At 40.6% G+C, this 26,197-nt stretch overlaps 1 protein-coding gene across 6 annotated transcripts in view; it reads right to left on the bottom strand.

Annotated features, from left to right (window-relative positions):
* The window catches only part of LOC129775073 (uncharacterized), a 237,057-nt gene that overhangs the window by 89,299 nt on the left and 121,561 nt on the right, over positions 1–26,197 (bottom strand). For all 6 annotated transcript variants that reach the window (XR_008742849.1, XM_055779312.1, XM_055779314.1 and 3 more), the window contains one exon: positions 4,838–5,987. Coding sequence is in view for 5 of the 6 variants with exons in the window: in XM_055779312.1 (XP_055635287.1) it covers positions 4,838–5,987 (1,150 nt within the window). In the remaining variant the exon portion in view is untranslated. The remainder of the gene's footprint in view (positions 1–4,837; positions 5,988–26,197) is intronic.

The following is a 26,197-nucleotide window of genomic DNA, read 5'->3' as shown; positions in this document are numbered from 1 at the left end:
TAATCCGACGCCTTGAATATCCCTCCCGAAGCATCTTTTAGGCCATTTCGAGCATTTCTGTCCCGTAAAAAACTAGCAGTCCCGTAAAAAACAATTTGCATAAAAAAATTCTTTATTTTTGCTTTTTGCATTTTTGGGAAGTTTATGCCCTCAGAAATGTTGTCCCAAAAGAATTTTTCAATATTTGATTTCGTTGGAATGTTACAGCCAAAAGTATGAAGTCACCTCAAGGAATATAGTATTGCTGATTTACTGAACCGATTTGGCATTTTTAACATTTTTTATCAGCATGTAGAAATGAATTATCTAAGGCGTTACATATCCGTTTTTTGATATTTTCGATTTATTATGAGCTTCTAAACAGCAATTTTTCATGAAAAACTCATTTTCAACAAAAATAGTAATTTCTGGAAATTTTTCGAATTTTCAAAAACCGCTTTTTTCCAATTCATTTATTTGTAAGGCTTAATCGCATAAGCTTTGCGGAGCCGCTAATTCAAGGTTTGTTTATACAAAGTTTCAACTAATTGCTATGTTTAGTAGGATTCGACCGAATACTCGCGGTTTACTCGAGGTTAAAAAGGCAACATTTTTGTGGGACGGGTCAGGTTAGAGATATGGATATGAGGTATCGTTGTCTCAACCGAGAGTTGCCGCACGCACTGTAGCATTGTGCATAATGACCAGGGATAGCATCTGGTGTTCGACTATCTGTCGAGGGTGGGCGACGGTGAGATGGGGGGACAAGACAAACAAACTATTAACGAAAAAGAAAAACACAAAAGCATTAAATACTTAAACTATTCCGTTTCACAAACATATAGATCAACTGCATATAGCAGATGTCGCGAGTTCCCAACACGTCTCTAACAGGAACATAGAGTTGTCTTCCTTGGACCTCAAGGGCATTCAAAAGGTACTCTCTGGCTGCGTAATTATCCGTACATTGTCAAACTGCGTGATCGATGTCATCGTAACCGTTTCCACACCGACAGACGTGGCTTTGAACAAGATTTATTCAGTGGAGATGCACATCTAGCGAGTAGTGGTTGGACATAAGTCTACTCATTACACGAATGAAATTACGAATTACGTCCAAAACCACTTTTTTTTGTAACGCTTTAGATATTGCCCTAAAGTTTCAAAATATTAATCGGAATTCGTTCTGGGACATCCAGTTGCTTCAAAACCGATACCACCTTGGTGCCTTGTTCCCTTTTTTTAGACAGCCTCTACGCATCCAGCTATTAACAGCGTAATAATCATTATTCGTGCGCTAAAAAAATGGAAAATACATCTTCAAATATACCCTAAACTTCACTTTGTTCCTAACATAAAAAACAGGAAGTGGGTTATATCTATGGTATATCCGCAAGGGTGACGTAGGACTATCGTTAATTTAGAGATCATTTGTTTGAAGTTGAATCGGAATTCATTCTGAATGAATGAATATTTGGGGGACTTCGAAAACGAGAGCGTTACGTTGGAGGGAAAAGGTTTTATGCATCCAATATTGGATACGGAATTATCCTACTGATGGGGAAGAATAATCTTCAGAAGCTATCCTGTTAATTGCGATTGATTGAAAAATCACAAAACCAAATGTATTTGGTCACAGTGTTACATGGATAGAAAACATTAAAATAAACTCTTTCACATGAATGTAATTTTAAATTCCTAGAGGAACTGGCAGATTATTTTCAGTAACGATTAAATATATCCACATTTTCCTCGATACTGGAAGCCCACCAGTGGTTAATGCTAACTCGATAACCATCTGTTAATAGCACTTGATTGAAACATATTTGGTCACAGTGTTACATGGATAGAAAATATTCAAATAAACTCGTTCACATGAATGTATTTTTAAATTCTCAGAGGAACTGGCAGATTATTTTCCGGATCTTTCTCGATGCTAAATGCTTCGGCTGCTTCGAAATCTTCCCGGGGAACCGTTTGTGTCATCACTCTCCTCCTGATGGATTCCCTTCTGGCCTAAGGTGCACAAACAGGCTCTTGGTGACACCGTTCATCCGCGCTTTCATGATAAACGAAGAGCTTCACCACAACAGCGACAACATGTCCAATCGCTGTTCAATTTGAACTGAGTGGATTTCCGAGCGGCGCTCGCTTATATACCGATTGGTGATTTCAATAGCCTGTTTTGAAAGCAATTTTAAGACTATTGAAACAAGTTTTTGATCAGAAAGTAACAAGTATAGAACGCGTAGACATTTTATCTTTCGAATGAAGTGTTTATCATAAGAGTTATTAACGCTCAAAATCTCGGTCTCCGGCGTAACGCTTTCGTTTTCGAAACTTTGATTTTAAACCCCGGTATAGAAAAGAAAGACGTAGTCCTACGTCGAAAGACATCATTTGGTCATAACTCTATAAACATCTTTTAGTATAATGTATAGACATAGTATTTTGCAATCATTTGCAATACTATAACAGAAGTCGGATAATAAAACGGAAGGATAACGTTTTCTGGCCACTAAATCGGTTTTCGACACTTCGGAAAGCCTGGAAGGATAGCGTCAGACAGATCTACTACACAAGTGGATCGTGCGGCTGGTAATACGTCACTAAAAAAATATATAACACATATATATGTAGATATTTATAGTTAGTTTTCTGGCCACTAAATCGGTTCTCGACACGTCGGAAAGCCTGGACGGCACGTCCACTCTAATTCGGCTTCACCGGGCGCATAAGGCGGATTACCGATGCCGGTTGACGTAATGTGGACGCGCCTTAACATATACAGACCCGCGGCACTAATCATCATAAAATATAGGGTTGGGGAAAAAGAAATGTCGTATTTTTGATCGAAATTTGACGCTTTATTTAACATACTTGAAATTATCCAATTTGAGTCAAATATGCGTCGTTTTGTTCGCAAACTTGTTGCCATTTAGAAGGCAACTTCATTATCCCGCCCTTTTAAAATCCCCCTCCTTATTTGCAAAAAACTCAGACAGCCAGTTTTCGCAAGCCTCTTTTGAGGCCAACTTAGTATCACCAAGAGCGTTTTGCATGGACCGGAAGAGATGATAATCACTTGGAGCATCTCACAGTGGATGATTCCTTTCCAGTCCCATAAAACACACAGCAAAACCAGGAGGCCGTCAATCCGGTCTTGGCGATGGTTTGGGCCGGCTTACCGCGCTTCGACAACGACTTTTTTCGCTAGGTTGTCGTACGTGATCCACTTTTCATCACCAGTCACCATCTTCTTCAAAAATGGGTCGAGTTCGTTCCGTTTCAGCAGTGCATCGCAGGCGTTGATTCGGTCTAAAAGATTTTTTTGCGGCAACTCGTGTGGCACCCAGAGCTACGATTTGTCGTGAGAATCAAGTGATGGTACTCACACAAAGATAATCAACAAATTTTGTACTACGATTATCTTTGGTGACCATCCCAAAGTCAGTCCAATAGTGTGAGAAGAGTATTATCACAACACTAACGCATGGTGAACTTCTACTTGACAGTAGAAATCCGAGCTCCTTGGTGAGTGTCCTGTCGCTGAAATGTCAGAATAGTGCGACACTCAAAAGTCTAGCTGATGGTTCGGTGTTTGGCGATATTCACAACATTCGCCTCTTTGTGTTCGTTCTTCGTGACTAGGGATGCCAGATGTGAATATACAGTTTCATTTTAAATACAATTTGAAGAATATTGTGTTTTCAGGCATGTATTTTCTTTTCAACTTTTCAGACGGCCTTAACGTTTTTAGCGGCACTTCGCCGACTCTACGTAGTAATACACGTGTCATTTGTATTAGTACTTAGTTTGTGGAATAACACGCATTGTGTATCCCCTCTATTCCGGCTCCCGATCGGGTTTGAAATTAGCAAAATGATGCATTTTGTAACCCGTTCGACTTCGATTTTTTTACCAAATTTGTTTCTCCAGATTCAGATTTTTTTGGAATCCAATCTTCTGCAAATGGTTCCAAACGGTTTTATGGTCTATACCCAGTTCCTGGCCAATCGAGCGAGTGCTCACATGCCGGTCTACTTGGATGATTTCAACGATTTTATCGGTTTCCACAACGATTGGCCTACCAGTACGGGGTGTATCTTCGACAGCCATTACACCAGAACGAAATCGATCAAACCAACTCTGTGCTGTGCGAATCGTTACAGTATTGGGTCCATAAACTACATGAGTTTTTTCGGCCGCCTTCGTTGCAGTTTTATCTCGCAGGTAGTAAAACGTAAAATATGGCGAATTGCTTGCTTGGTGGGCTCCATCTTTTACGCGCTACAACTTGAGACTGAAAAGGACAATCACAACACTGTCAAAACGACACTTATAGCACAGATTGCACAGATCTTTAAATAGCCGTATAGTATTACCCGATGCGATAAGTACAACACAAGATATGTTTAAGTGTTGCCATATATTGACAATATTCGACATTTCTTTTTCCCCAACCCAATATAACAATGAGTAAAATCTAATAACATTTTTTTCACTTGTGTTGCATCGAATTTAAACAATTTTAACATTTTATAAAGTTATTTTGAAATACAGATCTCTTGTGATGAGTACAATAAGGCCCCAACGGAGGTGCAACAATATATCGTCGTTCGGTACTAAAAGGGTTAAATAACACCAAGAATTCTTTTGACAGATATTCGTTCAAAATACATAATTTCCAGATGACAAACAAGGGCGAAAAATCTAAAAAAAATATTTGTGAACTAGTTACGTTATGACGGCTAAGACTTGAATTTGTGACATCTGGCTCAGCAGTTTATTGATTAGACTCAATCAATCAATGTAAATTTGTGTCAAAATAAATTATAAAGTAAAGTAAGTCACTTACCTGACTGCAACGCTGAACATCATGCTAGCAAAGATGATCGATACGATTAGGCAAACGGTCATCGCGATTACGCCCCAGCAAACTATGCCACAAATCCAGAACGATTCAATGGTAGCCTCTATAATCCAATCACTGTAACCTGGCTGAACTGGATACATACTAAACTTCTGTCGATCCAATTTATCCTGTCGCACAATCAGAAATGGTCGCCAAACTATCGTCGTCCGGTGGTTAGATATATTCTTCAAATCAAACACTATAAAATCAAACTGATACTTCCTAAATTGGTGGGGATGCTGCCTGCGTTGATCGTGTGTTATTGCTAGGATGTAATCGTATAGAAAAAAATGTTCACTAAAAAGCAAGCGTTTACTAGACTCTAAGTTAACTATTTCCACTACACTAGAGTTAGGATGAACCTGTAGCACCGAATGATTGCTATTCACGTTTAGAAACGAGCAAATATGCGCAATATCTCGTTTCCGCCTTTCGACACCGAGTTCTTGTTCACTGAATATATCGCTTGCATTGCTGTAGGATGACAAATTGAGATAATCCAATTCAGTAGCGTCACTGGATTCACAATAACTTTCAAGGGCCGTTTGACAGTGCAAACGGTCCAGGACGAAAGCTGAATTATTCGCGTAGCTGAGAAAATCATTCAAATCGCAACTCAATGAGGTCAGGTTTGTTGAATTAATTAGACTCTCCAACGTTCGCCTGTGACCGCCATCGATAGAGCTTCGCTCATCCTCCCACGGGGCCTCATTGGAGAGGATGTCATTCACTGGAGTGCTTTGCGTTTCATTTCCACCGCCTGCGCTATTATCATCGGCATCGTCGTCATCATCGAGTCGAATTTTCAACAGCCGCTCGCTGATATGTTCGTAGTCCCCCAAGTCGACTCCGTGGATTCGGTTGAGGATGAGCTTGAAGTTTTCCGTTAGAATCGTCAGCACCAATAAATTGCGGTTTATCTCCACGGTTGGCTGTTCAGCTTGTCGGACGAGCCTTTGGTAGAGAATGTTGTTGCTGTTGAAAATCGCTCCAATCGTGTCGAGCAGCAGAATTTTCGTCCTCCGCAGCATTTTCAGCTGATTGATTGCGTTAATTGTTTGCGGCGAGATGATTGACGAGCACACGATTATCACTGCAAAGTGAAAAGGAAAGAATACAAAGAATGGATGAAAAAACGAAAATATTTATATGCACTATGGAGTTTGATTGGAATATTATTTTTGACTGTTTGTTTCATGTTCAATAAAACGCAATGAGATATCGTGGCATGAATTGTTTTTTTGCGACTGTTACTGCTAGATCTAAAAAGGAAGATACTTGAAATCTAGCAATCTAACAATCCGAGTGTTCCCCGAGTGTTCCCCGTCAAAATCATCTGCGGTCCACCTACCGATGGTGGTTTTAATGGATGGCTCACCTTCCACGACACCTTCCTTTCCATGATACACTCGTCAACGGAGATATCAAGTGTGCAGAAATTTTACTATCTTTGCGCTGCTCTAAAGGGAGAAGCAGCGAATCTCATTCAATATATCACCATCACCACTGCGAGCTACTCTGTTGCTTGGGACACGCTTATCAAGCGTTATTCCAATAAGAGTCTACTACGGAAAAGCGCATACGGGGGCTCCTAAAATACCAAAAGATTCAAAAAGATTCTGTGTAGGCGCTTCACCGCATTCTTGACGATTTTCAACGACACACCAAGGTACTGCAGCAGTTGAGAGAACCTGTCGAACAATTTAGTTCCATTTTGATAGAGCTGCTGGTAGACAAACTAGATGACACCTTACACAGCGCATGGGAGAAATCTATCGCATCAGATGAAAATCCGACCTACGAAAAAATGGTTGAGTTTCTGCAGAAAAGGACTCGAGTACTGGAGACGATTATGGTCAACCGCCCAAGCCCATCCCAATCCAAAACCGGAAATCTCAATTCCGGAATCAAAAAGCAGAATGTCTCTCGTGTCAGTTCCAACGCTATGGCTGAAAGCGTTAACAAGGAATATCCGTTATGCTCCGCCTGTGAAAAACAAAGGCATTCGCTGATGGACTGCCTCTCATTCAACGAAATGAATATTCGAGATCGTTTGAAGGTCGTATATGATAAAAAATTATATAACAATTGCTTTCGTAGCGACCATTTTGCTCGTACTTGTCGCTCAAAGTTTGTGTGCAAACATTACGCCATCCCGGCTGCATTGAAGCTCAATCCCATCCAGAACTTAAATCAGAGACAACCTTGAAAACAGAAAACGAGCCCGTACCTGGTCCTTCCCGCGTGGTAGCTGCTATTGTCACCACAGAGACTCTGACTGCCGACAATAATGCTCGCGTAGTAGCATCCAGCGCAGCTGTAGAAGGATACAAAATAAGTGTACTTCTTTATACTGTGGTTCTAATAACCGTAGATGCATATGGACAAGATCAGCCCTGTTGGCCACAGGGTCACAGCCGAACGCAATCAGTGAACGGTTGGGTCAGCAGTTGCATCTTACCCGCACAACAGTCAACGTTCCCATAACGGGTGTCGACGGCACCCTTACGAACACTAAATATCAGGTGACAATTGAGCTCCGATCCAGAGTGAATGATTTCAAGCAGCTAATGGATTTTCTCGTCCTGCGAAAAATTACCAGCGATACCTCGGCAGTTTCATATTCTACTACCTAATGGAAAATCCCGGAATCAGTTTTGTTAGCCGATTCTGAGTTCAAGATTTCCCGAAGAATCGACCTCATAATTGGCGCTGGTCATTTCTACACTCTTTTGCGAGATGGACGAATCCGCTTGACCCAGAATCTTCCCATGCTGGTTGAAACGGTCTTTGGCTGGATCAAATGAAGCACGATAAATCAAGAGAATCAGTAGCTTGTCATGTAGCTCTAACTCCGTCGATCGAAGATCAACTACAACGTTTGTGGAAACTTTAAGAGAGGACTGCGACGAATAATTCGGCAAATGAGCAGCACCCTCTTCCACGATTTAATTGGTCAGAACAAAATCAAGGAAGACAACCAGATCTCAAATTGCAGTACCCCAACATTATCGATGAATACCGTCGCGAAGAAGGACAGTTCAACGGCTAAAGATCGAATCATATTTCACGACTCAGCGAAGATGGCTCAGGAAAAACTGCTCACCATTGTTCTGCGTTTCCGACTGATCCCAATTGTGTTTATGGATAATGTTAGAAAAATATCCCGCCATGTTTTGTTTCATCCCGACGATCACCTGCTCCAAAAAAAAAAAAAAAAAAAAAAACTATGGAAATACAGGAACTATGAAATGGAACACTTCAAATCCTCATTGTGGAAACCATTTTGCCAAAAACCCTCATCTCTTCCAAAATTACGGATTGATCAAAATACATTCATCTCGAATAACCGCAACAAATTAAAAAAATCATATGAAGCATGCATTTATATACGTTACGTGCTAATAGCAACGTCAAAGTGTACAAGTCGGAGATAGCTCCGTTGAAGCCAATCAGCTTTCCACGATTCAAGTTGAGTGCAACTCTCGTAGCATCCCGTTTTTCCAAGAAAGTAGTAGCTGCCTTGGATCAAATTTCGCCTCTGAAACTCCTTTGTCCAAATTCAACAGTGATCTTGCAGCGCATGAAGTCTTCACCGTGGATCTGGAAAACTTTTGTTTCAAAATAATTTTCCGAAACACAATCCACAACCTATGGATCTCTTTGGCTGCACGTTAACGGGACCGAAACCTTCGCTTTTTTGTACTATAGAACCACTCATTTTTTCTGAGTTTTGAGAGATATGTAAGAAGTCGGTTGAAATGAAGTATACAGTGTAGAATACAATAACTATCTTCATTTATAAAACTGGCCATTTGAACCTTATTGTTGTGTTCAGGTACGAAACATTCAAAAAGCTCAAATTCCAGTGTTTCATAACTATAGAACCAGATCAGCGCTTGTGAGTGAAGCGAGCTCAATAAAAAGTGGTGCACGATCGAGACGCAGTACACACATTCATCACACGCTACACAGCAGCGGCAAGTAGAAGTTTTTTTTCTATTGTTCCATTTATCATTCCTTCTACCTCCTGTGTACGATTTACACCATTGTCCAACATTGTATTTACCAAATCGGCAAGCGTTGGCATTAGGGGTGTCCATTTTTCTTACATTACCGTTGAACTTTTGTTGAAACTTTTTTTCATTTTTGAATTTTATACAATAAAAAATTGAAATAAATATAATTTATATATACCTTGAATAGAAATATAATTTACTTACTCATTTATTTTTTTATTTTTTAATTATTATTCTATACTGTTCACATCGAACAGGTGACTGATTTATTATTATGGCTGAGGGCGGGGAGGATCCCCCATCCACGTCATTGAATGTTTCTGATACTGACCCACCTCCTGAAGAGCAGGAGGATGAAGCAGACGTTGAGGAGGAAAATTCTGTGTCATTAAAAAATGACAAAAGAGTTCTCAATCGGACAAACTCTTTTCGTGTGACATTTGAGGGTTCTACCCTTTCAAACTACGTTGCAATAGGTGCACTTCGTTTACCTGTTCGGTTGTTTGTACCCCGGGTAATGACATGCAACAAATGTATGCAACTCGATCACACGGCCGCCTATTGTTGCAATAAAAAACGTTGCGCAAATTGTGGAGACAGCCATGATGAGAATCCTTGCCCGAAAGAGCGCAAGTGTCTTCATTGCGGCGGGACTCCTCATGATCTTACTCAATGCCCGGTGTACAAACAACGAGGGGAAAAAATCAAGCGTTCCTTAAAGGAACGTTCCAAGCGGACTTATGCAGAAATGCTTAAGAGTTCCGTTCCAAAGACTCAGGACAATCCCTACTCCATTCTGTAGAACGACGAGCCTGTTGCTGACGCTCCCAATGCAGGAAGTTCCGGTACATCGCAGGGTGCCATTAGGAAAAGAAAAATTACTTCTTTTCCATCACTCCCCAGAAAGAAGACCGAAACTTCCCAAGTTGGAATGAAACCTAGTATCGAACGTGCTGAGAATAGACCGAAGCAAGTACCTCCTGGTTCTTCTACGCACCAGGGGTCCTTAGCACTTTCCGGAGCAGCAGCCACAATCTGGCTTGCTTGCGCTTTCTGACCTGGTGGACAATATTTTAAATGCTTTAAATATAAATGACCCTCTTAAAAGCATAGTGTTATGTTTGCTTCCGATTCTGAGAACATTTTTGAAAGAAAAATGTGGTTTTTTAGCAGCGTTCATTTCCCTCGATGCCTGATTCAGTGCAAGAGGTCAAGGATTTGACCACTGTAATACAGTGGAATTGCAGAAGCATCATCTCTAAACTAGATCAATCTAAATTTTCAGTTCATAGTGCTAACTGTGATGTATTTTCCCTCTGTGAAACATGGCTTTCTTCAGCCGACGAGCTGAATTTCCACGATTTCAACATTATTCGCCTCGATCGAAATGACTCGTGTAGTGGCATTCTATTGGGGATCAAAAAATGTCACTTTTTCTATAGAGTCACTCTCCCATCGATGACAGGCATTGAAGTTGTCCCTTGCCATGGCAAAGATCCCTGCATTGCCTCGATATATATTCCTCCAAGAACTATGGTTGGCTGCCATCAGTTTTTTGATATCATCGAGGCATTGCCGGAGCCGCGGCTAATCATAGGTGACCTCAACTCCCATGGAATAGCATGGGGATCACTATACGATGACAACCATGCCACTTTGTTTTATGATCTGTGCGACAACTTCAAATTGACAGTTTTGAATACTGTGCAACTAGAATAGCCAACCCCCCGGCACGGGCAAGCATGTTAGACATATCACTTTGCTCTTCTTCGTTATCCCTGGATTGCACGTGATCCCAAGATCCCCATGGTAGTGATCACCTGCCAATAATTTTATCGATCACCAATGAATCAGGTTCTCGTGAGTCAGTCGATATTGCGTATGACCTCACGAAAAATATTGACTGGAGAAAATTTGCAGAAATAATATCTGAAGCACTTGTTTCAATGCATGAACTTCCTCCACTCGAAGAGTATAACTTTATATCGAGTTTAATTTACGAAAGCGCACTTCAAGCTCAAAAGATACGTGTTCCTGCTACCACTTTCCGAAGTCGTTCTCCATCACTTTGGTGGGACAAGGAGTGTTCAAAGGTCTACCTTGAAAAATCATCCACTTTCAAAAAATTCAGGAAAACTGGATTAGTGGAATGGTTTCGAAAGTACCAAGCTCTAGAAGCCAAACTAAAAGGTTTGATTAAAGTAAAAAAGCGTGGATATTGGCGGAAATTCGTCAATGGTTTCTCAAGGGAGACCGCTATGAGCACTCTTTGGAATACGGCTAGGAGAATGCGTTGCTGGAACCATACAAACGAAAGTGAGGAATACTCTGACCGTTTGATTTTAGAATTTGCATGAAGGGTTTGTCCCGATTCTGTCCCTGCACAACACATCGTACGCGATATACTGTTTCAAAGCGATTATGTGAATTTTTCGATGGTGGAATTCTCAATTGCACTTCTCTCATGTAACAATTCGGCTCCGGGGTCGGACAAGATTAAATTCAACTTGTTGAAGAATCTTCCCGACTTGGCAAAACAGCATTTGCTGAACTTGTTCAACAAGTTTCTGGAGCTGAATATTGTCCCGCATGACTGGAGACAAGTGAGAGTGATAGCCATACGAAAACCCAACAAGCCGGCTTGCGATCACAAATCGTACAGCCCGATTGCTGTATTCGTAAATTGTTAGAGAAAATGATTCCACTTCGTTTGGACAAGTGGGTTGTTGTTGTTGTTGTTGTTTATTTGGGATACTTTACACCGAGGCAGCTGGTGCATTCGTATCCTTGAATAAAAAAAATACAAAGTTATTTACTATTTACAATTGTTTGTACAGTCCTGTTTGTCTCAAAAAATTCATTAGTTTCGTTTCATTACTATTATCGTTCATTAGTGCATTTCTTAAACTAGTTGTACTAACGTCGTGTTGCTGTCTCTCGTTGTCGTATTTTCTGCAATGGAGTAATATGTGTTTCACATCTAATGTTGTGTCACAGCATTCGCAGTTAGGTGGTGTTTCTCTCTTAAGTAGGAATGTATGGGTTAAACGCGTGTGACCAATTCTTAATCTCGTCAGTACTCGCTGCTCAGCTGCATTGTTACGTTCCGTCCATTTTCGCGTGTCGTTTTTAATTTCCCTGAGTTTAGCGTCCCTGGACGCAATCCACTGATTGTCCCAAATTAATCGTATTCTTTCTTTCACTGCTCTTAGTGCATCTTCCGCTGGTATCGGTATGTTCAAGGGAGGAAGTCGTCTTGCTTCGTTTGCCAACTTATCCGCCTTGATATTACCATTAATACCAGCATGACCAGGGGTCCAACAAAATCTCACGCGTCTGTTCTGTGTCATTATTTCTGCTTCCTGAATCCACGGGTGTCTCGATTTACCGCTTTCTAAAGCCTGGAGACAACTGGCAGAGTCTGTGACAATCACCAAATCATCGATATTGGGGGTTGACAGAGCCATTCTTATAGCGTATGCTTCTGCTGAAAAAACGCTGCAATATTCGGGGAGACTGTACGCATTCGTTGTGGAATGGCTGTACATTGCGGCTCCTGTTGTGTACTCGTGTTTGGACCCATCTGTGTAGATTATGGTTGAATGTTGAAAACGGCTGGACATAAGATGATTCATAACTGGGCGGACTTTTTCAGGAGGATCTCCAGCTCTTACGGCTTTCTTCATATCCCAAACGATCGATGGTTTAGGTAAGTGCCACTCACGATCGCTTCGTCTCAAAAGTTGTTCTACTCTTGGTAGTGGTATATTGGTCAGTTCCAGAAAACGATCTGACGCTCGTTGAACCAATGGAAGATTGACATTATCTTGGCATTTCGCTAATAATCGAATGACGATTTGCGCGATAGTCTGTACAGCTAATAATTCAAACGGAAGGGTGCCCGCTTCGGCCATGATCGAGTTTATCGGGCTGGTAATGAAAGCACCAGAAGCGTATCGAATCATTTGATTGTATTCCGGTGCGAGTGTTTGAAGGGTTGTTCGTCCTCCTCTGCTTGTTAATCCAATTCCGTAAACCAACTTGGAGGTCACGATAGCTGATCCAACCTGCAACAAAGTAGTTCGTTTGCCGCGTGGAAGTTTGGCACCAATCATTTTTAGAATTCGAATTCTGGGTGCGCATGCTTTCTTCGCCAATTTGCAGTGAGCTTTAAAGTTCAAAGTCCGGTCCAGCGTTATGCCAAGAATTTTTAAGAGGTTTACTTGGGGCAAAGTAACACCATCAATAGTAATATTTTGTGCCGAGTCCCGTCGAACATTAGGGCTACAATGGAAAGTCTGTGATTTTGTGATAGATATGGTGAAACCAACACTTCTTGACCATTTGTCAATGGCCTTTACGGCTCTTTGCAGTAGAGGATGAAGTGATTCCGTTTTACGCCCCCGTGCCACTAGGAGAATATCGTCGGCATATAGAAGTATATTCACCCCATTGGGTATAACTCGAAATATGGGTTGCATCGCAATGAGGAACAGTGTCACTGATAAAACGGAGCCTTGTGGCATCCCATTTTCTAGATGGTGCGCTCTCGACAAATAGCCTTTCACACACACCTGGAACGTTCTTTCCGAGAGGAAGCTTTGCAGGATAATCATCATACGACCGCTGATTCGCCATGATTTCAATGTACGTAGTATTGCATATCGCCAAGTTGTATCGTACGCTTTGGAGAGATCCAAAGATGCTACGAGGCTGTGTTCATTTCTTAATGGAAGAAATCTTTCCAGTTCTGCTAAATATGAATCTACGCCGCACCCAGAACGAAATGCATGCTGACGTGTGTCAAGTCTTCTTTTCGATTCTAGCTCGGTAGTTAAACGTCGGTTGATGATGCGTTCGAATGATTTCGCCATGCAGCTAGTAAGCGAAATCGGTCGAAATGCTTCTGCTCCGGGTTGACTGTTAGTCGGTTTCGGAATGGGTATTACAATAGCATTTCGCCAACTATTAGGATAAGTTCCGTTGTTCCATATTTTGTTGAAAGGTTGAAGGAGTGTTTGTTTTACCGATAACGGAAGCCGTTGAAGCATAGGGTACCCTAAAAGATCAGGGCCTGTCGAGATACTTCGTCCTTTGTCGAGTGCCCACAGAAGCTCATTGAGAGTGATGTCTTTGTTGTACACATCAGTGTTGTTAGGCAGGAAATGCATACGTCGTCGTTCGGCTCGCTCTTTCTTTATTTGAAATGATGGGAGGTAGCTAGAAGTCGCTGATCTTTTGCTGTAATGTTCTGCCAGTTCTTCCGCTACTTCTTCGGGATCGTCTGTGAGCGTGTTGACTCGTTTGAGTATCAAATTGTGCTGCTGTCGGTTACCCCGTAGAGTATTTACTGTTCGCCATAGTTCAGTTGTAGTACTGTCCGGTGAGATTTTTGACACGAAATCTTGCCACGATTGCAGTTTTGCTTTTTTAATCTCCCTCCGCGCTGCTGCCCTCGATTCTTGGAATCTTCTCAGGGCCATTGACCTTTCAGGATCAGATATTTGTAATCGTCTCAGTGCTCGAAGATGCTTCCGCCGTCGTTTGATTGCTTTTTCAACATCTGGACCCCACCATGGTACATTTTTTGGTCCAACGTGACCACTGCTTCTCGGTATGCTCTTAGTCGCTGCTTCTAATATTTTTTCAGTAAAGCTATCCACATCTCATTCATAGTCCGGATTGATTAAATGAGCTACTGTGTATTCGTATAGAGCCCAGTCTGCGCGGTCATAATACCACTTTTGTCGTGATGTTTTTGTACGAGATCTTCCGGGAATGGATATAACAATCGGAAAATGATCACTGTTGTGGGTATCCGACAAAGTATTCCAGGTGAACTTCTGAGCCAGATTTTCAGAGCAAAGAGTAATATCGATTGACGAAGTATTGCCTGTAGCTGGATCGATACGAGTGGGTGAACCGTTGTTTAGGATCACCAGTTGTTTGGTTAAGCTTGTCTCTGCAATGAAATGACCAAAGACGTTTGATGACTGCGAACCCCATGCTGTATGATGGGCATTAAAGTCTCCCATGAAAAACACTGGACCTTCCACTTTGTTGAACAGATCGTTCAGCTGCGCCTGACATCGCTTGGTGCTGGGTGGAATATAGATGGCAATTACTGTTGCTTGAATGGGGTACTGGATTCGCACTGCCACAATCTGTAGTTTCGTATTTATTTGTACCCGCTCGAAAGATATATCTTCACGGATCGCGAGGCCGACGCCATGCTGCCAATAATGTTTGTGGTTTGATTTAAGAAGCAATTGGTAGTTCTTGCCGACAAAGTCTGGCTTTGTGATCGTTTCTCTCACTTTCGTCTCTTGGAGAGCTATCATGCAGGGTTCATGTTTTGCGATGAGATGTTTTAGCTCACTAATGTTAGCCCGGAGTCCACGGATATTCCATTGCAGCGCGAAACATCTGTTAGTGTTCATGTTTGTCGATGTTGCGTTCGACATTGAAGATGATGTTGATATTCTGCGTAAAATCGTTCTTCTGTTTGTACATTGTTGTATTGAGTCACTTGTGTGTGGAGCATTGGTTGTCCTTTCTGGAATGGATAGAAGTGGCGCAGTATACTTCGTTGGAGATCGCGGTAATAATGAGCAGACCTGTCGTTCGTCGTGTTCCGCAGTGCCAACCGCTGTTGAGACTAATATATTATTGGTTTCTGAATTGCCAACAACAGTTGGCACTGTGGAGAGACTTTGTGTAGTTCGCATTTGTTGAAAGGTTGATGTGGCATTTTGTCCATATTTTCTCGATGGTCCTTCGCCAGGTGAGGGACATGATTGGGTTGCTGTTAAACGTACATAGAGAGCGGCAGAATTTGTAGGTGTCAAAATGATGTTGTCACTGACCTGTGGGGCAGCTTGCCCCACAGTGCCAACCGCGGTCGTATTGGCTACACTGTTATTATGAATAAGACAGACTGCGATCGGCACTGGGGAAAGGCTGTGTATAGTGCTGTTGTTTTTTTATTGATTCTTGTTCTTCATTGGTATGACCAATCAAAATTGATCGAGATACTTTGGTGTCTGTAGTTATATTTGAGGAAGCGAGTGATGCGTTGTTCGTTCGATAGTCGGCCGCACAGGAGACTTCACCGTCAACGGGTTGGGGTGGGACGTCCCGGATAGATTCATCTGCCTGCTGTGCTTCTTCAAGAAGTGAGGGTGGTACTACACATTCCCATTCCTCAAACCGACTATTTGTGTTGGTATGCTGCATGGTATAGTTATTAGTGGTGATACATGACTTGGACTGTGATGATTGAGTTCTATTGTTTTGAGGGTTCATTATCAGGTGTTTTATATGAGTTGAAAGCGTCTTGATCTGCTTCGAAATCGGTGAGATCCACCTCTTCCACCGTCGGTTGGTTTGCTGTTCGTCTCGTTTTTATTGGGCTTCTTGTGTTGTTAGACGTTTTCTTCGGTGGCGGCGACATTCCTGTTGGTTGATATTGTTGCGCATGGTATGATTGGTTTGTTCCTCGTTTTGATTTTTTTCGGCTTGTTTCTGTGTCGGTTTCACTTGTCTGTGAGTTGGAGCGTGATCTGATTCGTGTAGCATCAAGATATTTCTTCATTCTTTGGTTTTGTATTTCAAGTTTTTCTAATTTTGTATCTTTGTGTTGGATCAATTCTAGCAATTCGTTTATTTTGTCATCTTTCCGTTTGTTTTGTTCAATAATAATGTTTAGTTTTTCTTCCAGTGATTGTTTTTGCTGTACTTCCTTTTGGAGTTTGGAGATTTCTATTTGCTTCTCTTTAATTTGCGTCGAAAGTGCGTTGAATCTGGTGTGATCGAGTCTAGGTTGTGCAGTTACCTGAGCGTAGCTACCATTTCCGGCTAAAACTCGTTTTCTTGCCTCCACGTGCGACAGATTGAAGTCGATTTTTGTACGGATAACTGCGACTTCCGTTTTGTGAATTTCACATTGTCGGCTACTGGGTCGATGACTTCCCTTACAATTACGGCAGAACGGTTCATTTTCGCACACTTCTTTTTCCTCGTGTTCATTGGAACAATTGTAACATCGTATTGGGTTCGGGCAAATTTTTCGAGGATGGCCATATTCATAACATTGAAAACATAGCATTGGATTCGGGTAATACGGTCGAGTTCTCACACGAAGTACCCCGACCTTCACGGTTTCAGGATATATGCTTCGATTAAAAGTTAGAATGATGGCTGGCGTTTTTTCCTTGTTGCTCTTCAATATTCTCCTCGCTTTTATAACTCCTTGTTGTTCCAATTCTTCTTCGATTTTTTCTTCATTCAGTTGTAGCAAATCAAAGGAGGATATAACGCAACGACTTATGTTGAGCGTGGGATGCAGTTCTATTGATATCTCCGTTCCGTCAATTAGTTGAGTCATTTTCAACAATTGCTCAACCTGTGCTGCATTTCTCGTTTTTATCACGTAACGAGTACATTTCTGCTCACTAGTTGCATGCTCGATTGGTCCAGCAAAGTCCTCTAAACTCTTCCCGATTATAAATGGGTTGATTGGTAAGTTAACTCCATTTTTACCGGTGAGTAATAGAGTGGTGATAGCGCCAAACTCATTTCTCGGGTCCAAGTATCTCGGAAGTCCTCTCCCGGATGACCCCCCTGGGTCATCACCACTCATAGATACCATGCAGTACTCACGTGAGTAATGCGATCACAAAATAAATCAGGTTCGTTCCTTTCACCTTTAAGCGATACGATGGAGACACTGAGTTGTTAATCGGTTATTGAATTTGAATATTCAAATCACATGGAGCCGCGCGCCACTTCGAATTTTCAAATTTCGAATTCGATGGAGACGCAAATATTGAAATAGCTCTTTCTTTCCTTGTACCCTTTTACTTTCACACGTAATCGAAACCGGGTCGCAGCACTTTACTCGCAACTACGACACTTTCGGATCAGAAAAAGCACGGTGGCGGAGCGCCAGCTTAGAGAACTACGGGTGGCGGAGTCCAACTTTCAATCCAAATTTTCGCGAAACGATTGGGTTTAAATAAACTTAACAAAGCGACCGATTGCTACGGATGCTCTACACGGGACAAGTGGGTTGAAACGAACAATTTGCTGTCAAATACGCAGTTTGGCTTCCGTCGGGGTAAAGGGACGAATGATTGTCTCGCGTTGCTATCTTCTGAAATTCAAATTGCATTTGCTCGTAAAGAACAAATGGCTTCTATTTTCCTTGATATCAAAGGGGCATTCGATTCAGTTTCCATGGAAATTCTTTCAGTGAAGCTTCATAATCGTGGACTTTGACCAACTCTGAATAATTTCTTGTACAATTTACTGTCAGAAAAGCACGTGATTTTCTCTCATGGCAGCTCGAAATCTTCTCGTTACAGTTTTATGGGCCTACCGCAAGGCTCCTGTCTAAGACCCCTCTTGTACAGTTTTTACGTCAATGATATGGATGATTATTTAACTAGAGATTGCACGCTGAGACAACTTGTAGACGATGGAGTTATTTCCATCACGGGTACTAATCCCGTCGTTCTGCAAAAGTCGTTGCAAGATACCCTGAACAATCTGTTCATGTGGGCCCTCAAGCTGGGTATCGAATTCGCTACGGAGAAAACTGAAATGGTCGTTTTTCCTAGGAAGCACGAACCCGCCCAATTCCAGCTTCACCTATCCGGCAAAATGATCAGGCACTCGATGTTTTTCAAATACCTGGGTGTATATTTTGATTCTAAGTGTACCTGGGGGAGACACATTGCGTATTTGAAACAGAAATGCCAGCAAAGAATCAATTTTCTCCAAACAATAACCGGAACATGGTGGGGCGCCCATCCAGGAAACCTCATTCAGTTGTATAAAACAACGATATTATCAGTGTTAGAATATGGCAGTTTTTGCTTCCGATCAGCTGCCAGGATTCATATTCTCAAGCTGGAGAGAATACAATATCGTTGCTTGCGTATAGCCATGGGGTGTTTGCATTCGACACATACGATGAGTCTCGAAGTCTTGGCAGGAGTACCCCCGCTTACTCTTCGGTTCACAGAATTATCCTACAGATTTCTCATCCGTTGCAAGATCATGAATCCATTGGTGATTGATAACTTCGAAAATCTACTCCAACTGACTCCTCAGTCAAGTTTTATGTCTTTATACCATGAGTACCTTACCCATGACGTGCACCCTTCACCAGGCATCTCCAACCAAGTTTGCTTCCCATACTTTTGCAATTCTTCTGTCATTTTTGATCTGTCCATGAGACAAAAAATCCATGGAATCCAAGAACATCTACGATCCAATGTTATTCCGTCGATATTTTCGGAAAAATATGGGAAAGTTAGATCCACTGGCTCCGGCATCTTCAATGAAAATTCCAGTGCCTCTTTCAAACTCAAAGATCCTTGTTCCGTGTATGTCGCTGAACTGGGTGCGATATACTACGCACTAGGGATCATTGAAACATTGCCCATCGACCATTATTTTATTTTTTCAGACAGTCTCAGCTCAATAGAGACAATCCGCTCAATGAAACTTGATAAACGCTCATCTTATTTCCTAACAAGAATAAGACATCTATTGAGTGATTTGGTCGAAAAATTATTCAAGATTACCTTAGCATGGGTTCCCTCTCATTGCTCGATTCCGGGGAATGAGAAGCTAGCTAAGGTGGGCGCATCAGAAGGCACATTTTTTGAAAGGCAAATTGCTTATAATGATTTTTTCCACATTCCTCGTCAGCACACGCACGTAAGTTGGCAGCGCATGTGGGGTGAAGATGAGTTCGGTCGTTGGTTACACACGACTATCCATAAGGTCTCGACGAGTGCATGGTTCAATTTGGCATTAATTCATAAAGTCCGGAAGGTCATGGCATGGTTTAATGAATAGGGGCTTCAGATTCTGGACTGGTCAGCTTGTTTACCAAATCAACACCCTGTCAGGAATTTATAAGGAGTGACAGGCGAATAGTAGATGCAGCTTACAAGCAGTATGCGTCATTTGAAGAGATTAAACGAGCAGTATCGTATTCGTAGAACGAAATACACACTACAACATAACGCAGCTTGGTCGAAATGGGTTATTAGAACTGATTGAGAACAAAAGATGACCTACGAATTAGAATTTATCGTAATTTATGTTATATTGACGTTAATTTTGGAAAGGAGTGAGAGTTTTTCCACCTGGTTATATAGTTATGATATATTGGAATTTTAGTTTTTTGAATGTTTCGCGCATGAACACAACAATAAAGTTAAAATGACCAGTCTTGTAAATGAAGATAGTTATTGTTTTCTACACTATATACTTCAATTCAACCGACTTCTTACATATCTTTGGAAACTCAGAAAAAATTAGTGGTTCTATAGTTGTGAAACGCAGTGTATGACAAATGGCTTCTCGGACCATGCTGGCTAAATGAGCCAAAGAAAGTATGGCCCATTCAAAATCTCCCTCGCTCCATGTTCCCAACGGTAGAACCCGAACAACGTCAAGTATTCACTGATCAAGCTATTTTCTCCTACAAACTGTTGCGATTCTCGTCCTATCAAATGTTGCTGAATGTAGTAAGATTGTCAATCAGCTTCATCCATAAAGGACGCTCAAAGCGTAATTGTATTTCTGGCCGAGTACTTTTTGTCCATAAATCTTCTTCTTCTTTTTCTTATATGGCACTAACGTTCCTAGAGGAACTCCGCCATCTCAACGTAATATTACTTGCGTCATTTTCATTAGTACTTAGTTGAGATTTCTATCGTCCATAAATGGCACGTTACTAAATTGTATCTAGTGAAGCTAGTGCAACCGAAGACATCCCACAATGAGCTGAATGCTCTACGCATAAAACTGCTAATCTCAAAACGTTCCAGCTGCCCAATCTGTTCCTGGATTCGGAAGGCGTAATTCGAGTTGGTGGCCGGCTATAGATTTCGGCCGAATTCCACAACATTTGGCTCAAGCTCTCTCTCTCCTCTGCGCTGAACTTCTATCTCTTCTGGCTGAAATTCTATCGATGGATTCACGCACACAATTAACAATGTTGGCACCGGTGGAAATCGGTGTACATGAAAAAAATCCAGATGCAATATTCGACGAACAGGAATGCCTTGAAATGCCTGGAAGATGGCAGTGTGGTAACCATGAAGTACGACAGTCATCTACAGACGCGTAGGCTTGTATCCGGACCAGACATTCATTGTTCACATGGTGGTTCCACAAACCTCTGAAGGTGTACTGAAGCCATCAATATTGAAGATATCCTTACGCAAAGAAGAATAATTTTCGATTATAACGAAGATTCAAGTTGTTATTGAAAATTGTATTTTCAAGGTGGCCGGTTTATGTTAGAAACGTTAGAAACGGAAGATACTTGAAATCTAGCAATCTAGTAATTTAGCGATTTAGCAATATAGCAACCCAGTGTTTTCGCTTTTTCACCCAGCTTTTCACTTTGTATCGAATCTTCAAGAATGGAAGACGTATGAATTATAATAGAAGTATTTTTATAAACTTCGCGAGTTTTCTTATTAATATCCGAAATAGATCAATGGGTTGTTCGTTGTGCTATACTGCTGTATAAAAGAAATCAAACAGTGTCCCCCGAGTGTTCTCCGTCGAAACCATCTGCGGTCCACCTCGCTATCGAGATTGGAGTCCCCCATTTGCACGAAGAAATCCCAGCGATTCACCCGTTGAAAAAGTCCCGCCCCATTAGTGTTCAACCCCATCAGTTACCATAATTTACCCCAATACCAAACGATACCGATATCGATACCTAATACCTATCGTCACTTTCAATTTTATTTTATTGAGCGCGCAACTAAGTCCCCAGTATATAACTAATGTTATGAACAGAGATCGAAATCCTCGCTCGGATGCACGATAAATATTCAGTCAATCAATCTAGTTTTCGATGAACCATGTATTGTTGATATTTTCGTCTCTTCTTTTTCACCGAAAATTCTTTTTCAGAGAGAAAGAGATGTGGAAAATCTCTATCTCGGAAGTTCAATGAGAATGATTTTTCGTCTCTCATTTGGTACTGAAAATATGGAGCGAAAAATCATAGCTAACTTTACCAACGTTAGTCTGTTAGGACAGCGTCCAAACTTTCTACATTTGGACAGCGTCTGAATTGTACAAATTTAAATCCATCTCATGTTCACTTCACGATGAAACCCAATATTGCCGCATATTTTTATGCAACGTTTTCAGCTGTACTGAAGAAGTGAAAAACCAATATCGGCATCAAGGAATCACTGAAAACGAAACCATTTTTCGGCAATCATAACTCGATGAAAAATAAAATTCAGCATTGAATTTCTCGCGAGAATCGAAGTGAGCGTATAACATTCTCTCGCCTCCTATATTCTCAACTATTTTTCCTTGTGGATGAAAACGGATATTTTTCGTCTCAAATCGGCGAGCATTTCAATCTCTGGTTATGAATGATTTCGTGCCGAATAATTGTCATTTGCGAAGTGTTTCATTCGAAGAAAACAGCGATTGAAGCGCATCGAGAGGTCAAAAAAGTTTTCGGAGATACTGCCCTTGATGAAACAATGTACCGTGCTTGGTTTTCTCGTTTCAAAGGACGATGATTTCGATGTTGACAACTGCAGTGTGAAGGAAGCATAAAAACATGCGGATACGCTTAGTTGGAGGGAGAGTATTAGGATTTCTCGGTCAAGCCACTTGCAAGCGATTGAATGCATAGGGAATTATTAAAAAGCAAGGAGCTCGGGTTTCTTATATTTTGAAGTTAAGGAACGTTTGGCATTTTTTTTTTCGTCGCCAGGTTTCTTCGTTGTACCGTTACGTATGTATCGAATTCAATTGATGCTAAAGATTGTACTCGAAAAAATGCAACTTTCTTTTGTGTATTGTATGGATAAAAATTGATTAATTTTTGTGTAAAACTAGGTCAGAGTGTAATGTTTACATGTGCAAAATTTCGTCACAATCTGTCAAGTTTTTATTGAAATGTTGGAAGTCATTTCAATAAAAACTTGACAAATTGTGACGGAAGAAGCAGGAAGCGTTTTTCACAAAAAAATTGGGTGAATGGTATTTACCCAACAGAGACGTTAACTATTTTTTGCTATATTGGTAAATAATTTTCAACTGAAAACTTTTCGACAAGAAACATTGTTTTTTTTAATTTTGGTTCTTTGAAACTTTCGCAATCAATATATTAAATCAACTCAAGGTTTATTTTTATTTCGACCTAAATTGATATACCAATAACCACCAACATGGCCAAAGTTTTGCAATTAGTTTGAATTGCAACGCCCGAAACTTAATGTTTTCGTGGTATTTCCCACTAACACAGCGTGGCAACTTTAAACATCAGCAACAGCTGTTCCAATCGGTATCATCTAGCCCGTAACAAGCCAAAAGAACAATACTGGTGTTGAAGGATTTAATTAGATTGAAAACATTATCCTTCCGGTTTACACTTTCAGAGTTTACCGTGAGAGTCGAAGTTGGCTTTAGCTGGCAGCGAGCAGCAACTCCCCTCGAATCGCTGTTCAAAGTACACCTTGGCGATAAAGTTTATCTCGCCAATATTGGTGAGATTACCAGTTACTACCTTACACGTGGCTCCACCAGGTTGCAGAAGAGATTGCATCTCAGGAAAAGGGGTTTCGTCATCCTACATCATATTTATCTTTTGTGTCATCATTAAAAATTGCTTGGCATTGCGAAAGATTCCTTCCACACAAAGTTATTCATAACATTAATTTGTGCGGAATGATGCTTTTTTGTTTATGCCTTAATCAAAAATTTAGTGAACAGAAAGTTTTCTTATCAGAGAGAAAACTTTTGAATCTGCATCCCAGTAATGATGTTGTTAGCGATAGAGACTTACGACTGCTGTTTTCATTTGAGATGGATGTGTTTTCCTTTGCGAGAAACGATGATACGGTGGTTCCTTTCCCTGCTTATTGTTTCCGAAATCTCTTACAGCAGACGATGAAACCGAGAAAGCAACTGAATAACTGAAGATTGCGACGGCTAAGATTACCGATACGGCAACCATCCAGGATTTAGCATTTTCAGAGTATCTTGTTATCGTCGCGGTTTTCGGAGTATTGAGGTACAGTAATAACATAAATAACATAGTGATAGTGATTGCTTTTGAATCCGGACACTTTTTCATCACATTCAATATAATACCAAAACTAATAACACTTTTTTGCATGTTGAATTAATGTGACTGATATTTTTATTTCCCTGTTGGGTACATTTTGCAATGCGTCCAGTTATTTGATCAATTGTTAGTAACTGCTGACAGACAGTTATTATTGTATCAATTTAGGCCGATTACACATTAAGTGCGATTCACATACAACATCCACGTCACGTTCACGTCCCGTCACGTCACGTTACGTCAGTTATTCTACCATGCAATTAATATGAAAACATTCACATACACCGGCAACGTACGACCCGTCAGTATACGTTCAACGAGAACGACCGGTAGGATTTGTAGAAAAGAATAATCGACGGAGAGGAACGGTTCCTTGGGTTTTTGTCTGGGATTTGTGTCTCGGCTTTTGTTTTGATTTTGGTTGTACAGTAATTTACATCTGATTCGACATTCAGCTAATTGGACAGACCTGTGATGCAACACATTTAATTGGACATTTTTACCTCTAATTGGACATTCTGTAAACATTGAGTTCGGGGCCCAAATTATGGCCCCACATTGAAAGTCGCCACCAGTCGCGAATGTCCAATTACTGATCAAAATCGCCTCCAATGCGACACTAAGTGGTGCCTCGGTATGTCGCATTATAAGTAACTTACTGTACTTTTTATGCCAACATTTCTCTTAGTTCCAAATTTCGGAGTGAAAATCATTCGCGACTAGCTGAGAGAAATAGTATATATATATTATTATTGTTGAATAAGGTTCGGACTACGGGGTTCAAGCATTTAAATTCAATGATTTTCATTGAATTTTTCAAAATTTAGGACAGATTCTAGGTATGTTGGTTCGAAAGAGTGCATTGCAATTTAAAATTGTTGTAGGTGGCGATACCATAAATAACATTAAATAAATCATTCGTTTGACATTTGACGTGACGGGCAATTCACACACTGCATGTGTGAATTGGTGGAGACGTTGACTGAACGTAGACGTTCTTCTCCATAACGTTCTATGTGAATCGCACATTATCCGGTTTCAGCCAGACCGGCAAATTTCCCAAATGGCAAATTTCGACCGTACCAACCTCTTTACGGCGCCGTGATGCAGCCGTCTACTGCAACTAAAATGTCCGGCGACCGGACAAGAATGATACGCGATAACAGTAGCACTGTGTCGACGTCTGGTGGAGACTTCGGTTTGGGAAAGCAAATCATTCTCTATAAGCTTAGCAGATCTTAAGACAGTTTTAAGTTGTTTAAATTTTTAATGAAAATTTCTACTTTATGTTATTTGATTACTTAAAACCCGTAGTACTGATTCTTAATTAGCCATTTTTGTATAATTTTCTTGACATGTTCACTAAACCCATCATGGTAATATGAAATCAGTATCAAACACAATTCTTGTTCAGGGCGTTTTACCCACTTGCAAAAGAAGGTGTTACTCTATTACATAAAGAACATACTTCATAAGAAGAAGTTAATTTTCATTCATACTTTTATTTTTAAAACATGTGTTTACTGCACCTGAAAATCCATAATCACTATCATTTTCCAAAAGCTGAACACGAAACTCCATGCCATCAACGTGAATTGACAGTTGTTTGTCATGTCTGTTAGTATTAGCAGAGAAGAGAATTGGAACATGAGAGAAAAAAGTGGCAACGATTTGTGGCGTATATAATGTAATTAATGTTAGCATCATCATGATAAACACGTCGAATGGGATAGACAACCATCCGAGCCATGACAAAGCAGGCGAAAAAAGAGAAGAGTGCATATGATAATAGGTCGCTACGAACTGAAAATTGAATTATATATATATATATATATATATATATATATATATATATATATATATATATATATATATATATATATATATATATATATATATATATATATATATATATATATATATATATATATATATATATATATATGTATTCCACCAAATGTGTAATTAACGAATGAAGATTCGCCATAGAAACTGGACATTGAATAAAAAAAATTAAAATGTGGCAAGAGCATCAGTTGAAATATTTTAAAGCATTCTCATCGAAATAAATTGAATGATACAATAATTATACGACTAGGTAATGTAAAGTTAACATCAATTAGTTTCTAATAATCAGCTTTTTTGTTGCCG

This window comes from Toxorhynchites rutilus, chromosome 3 (assembly GCF_029784135.1).
Source record: "Toxorhynchites rutilus septentrionalis strain SRP chromosome 3, ASM2978413v1, whole genome shotgun sequence".
Taxonomy (NCBI): domain Eukaryota; kingdom Metazoa; phylum Arthropoda; class Insecta; order Diptera; family Culicidae; genus Toxorhynchites; species Toxorhynchites rutilus.
This window is presented reverse-complemented; position numbering and strand designations above follow the sequence as displayed.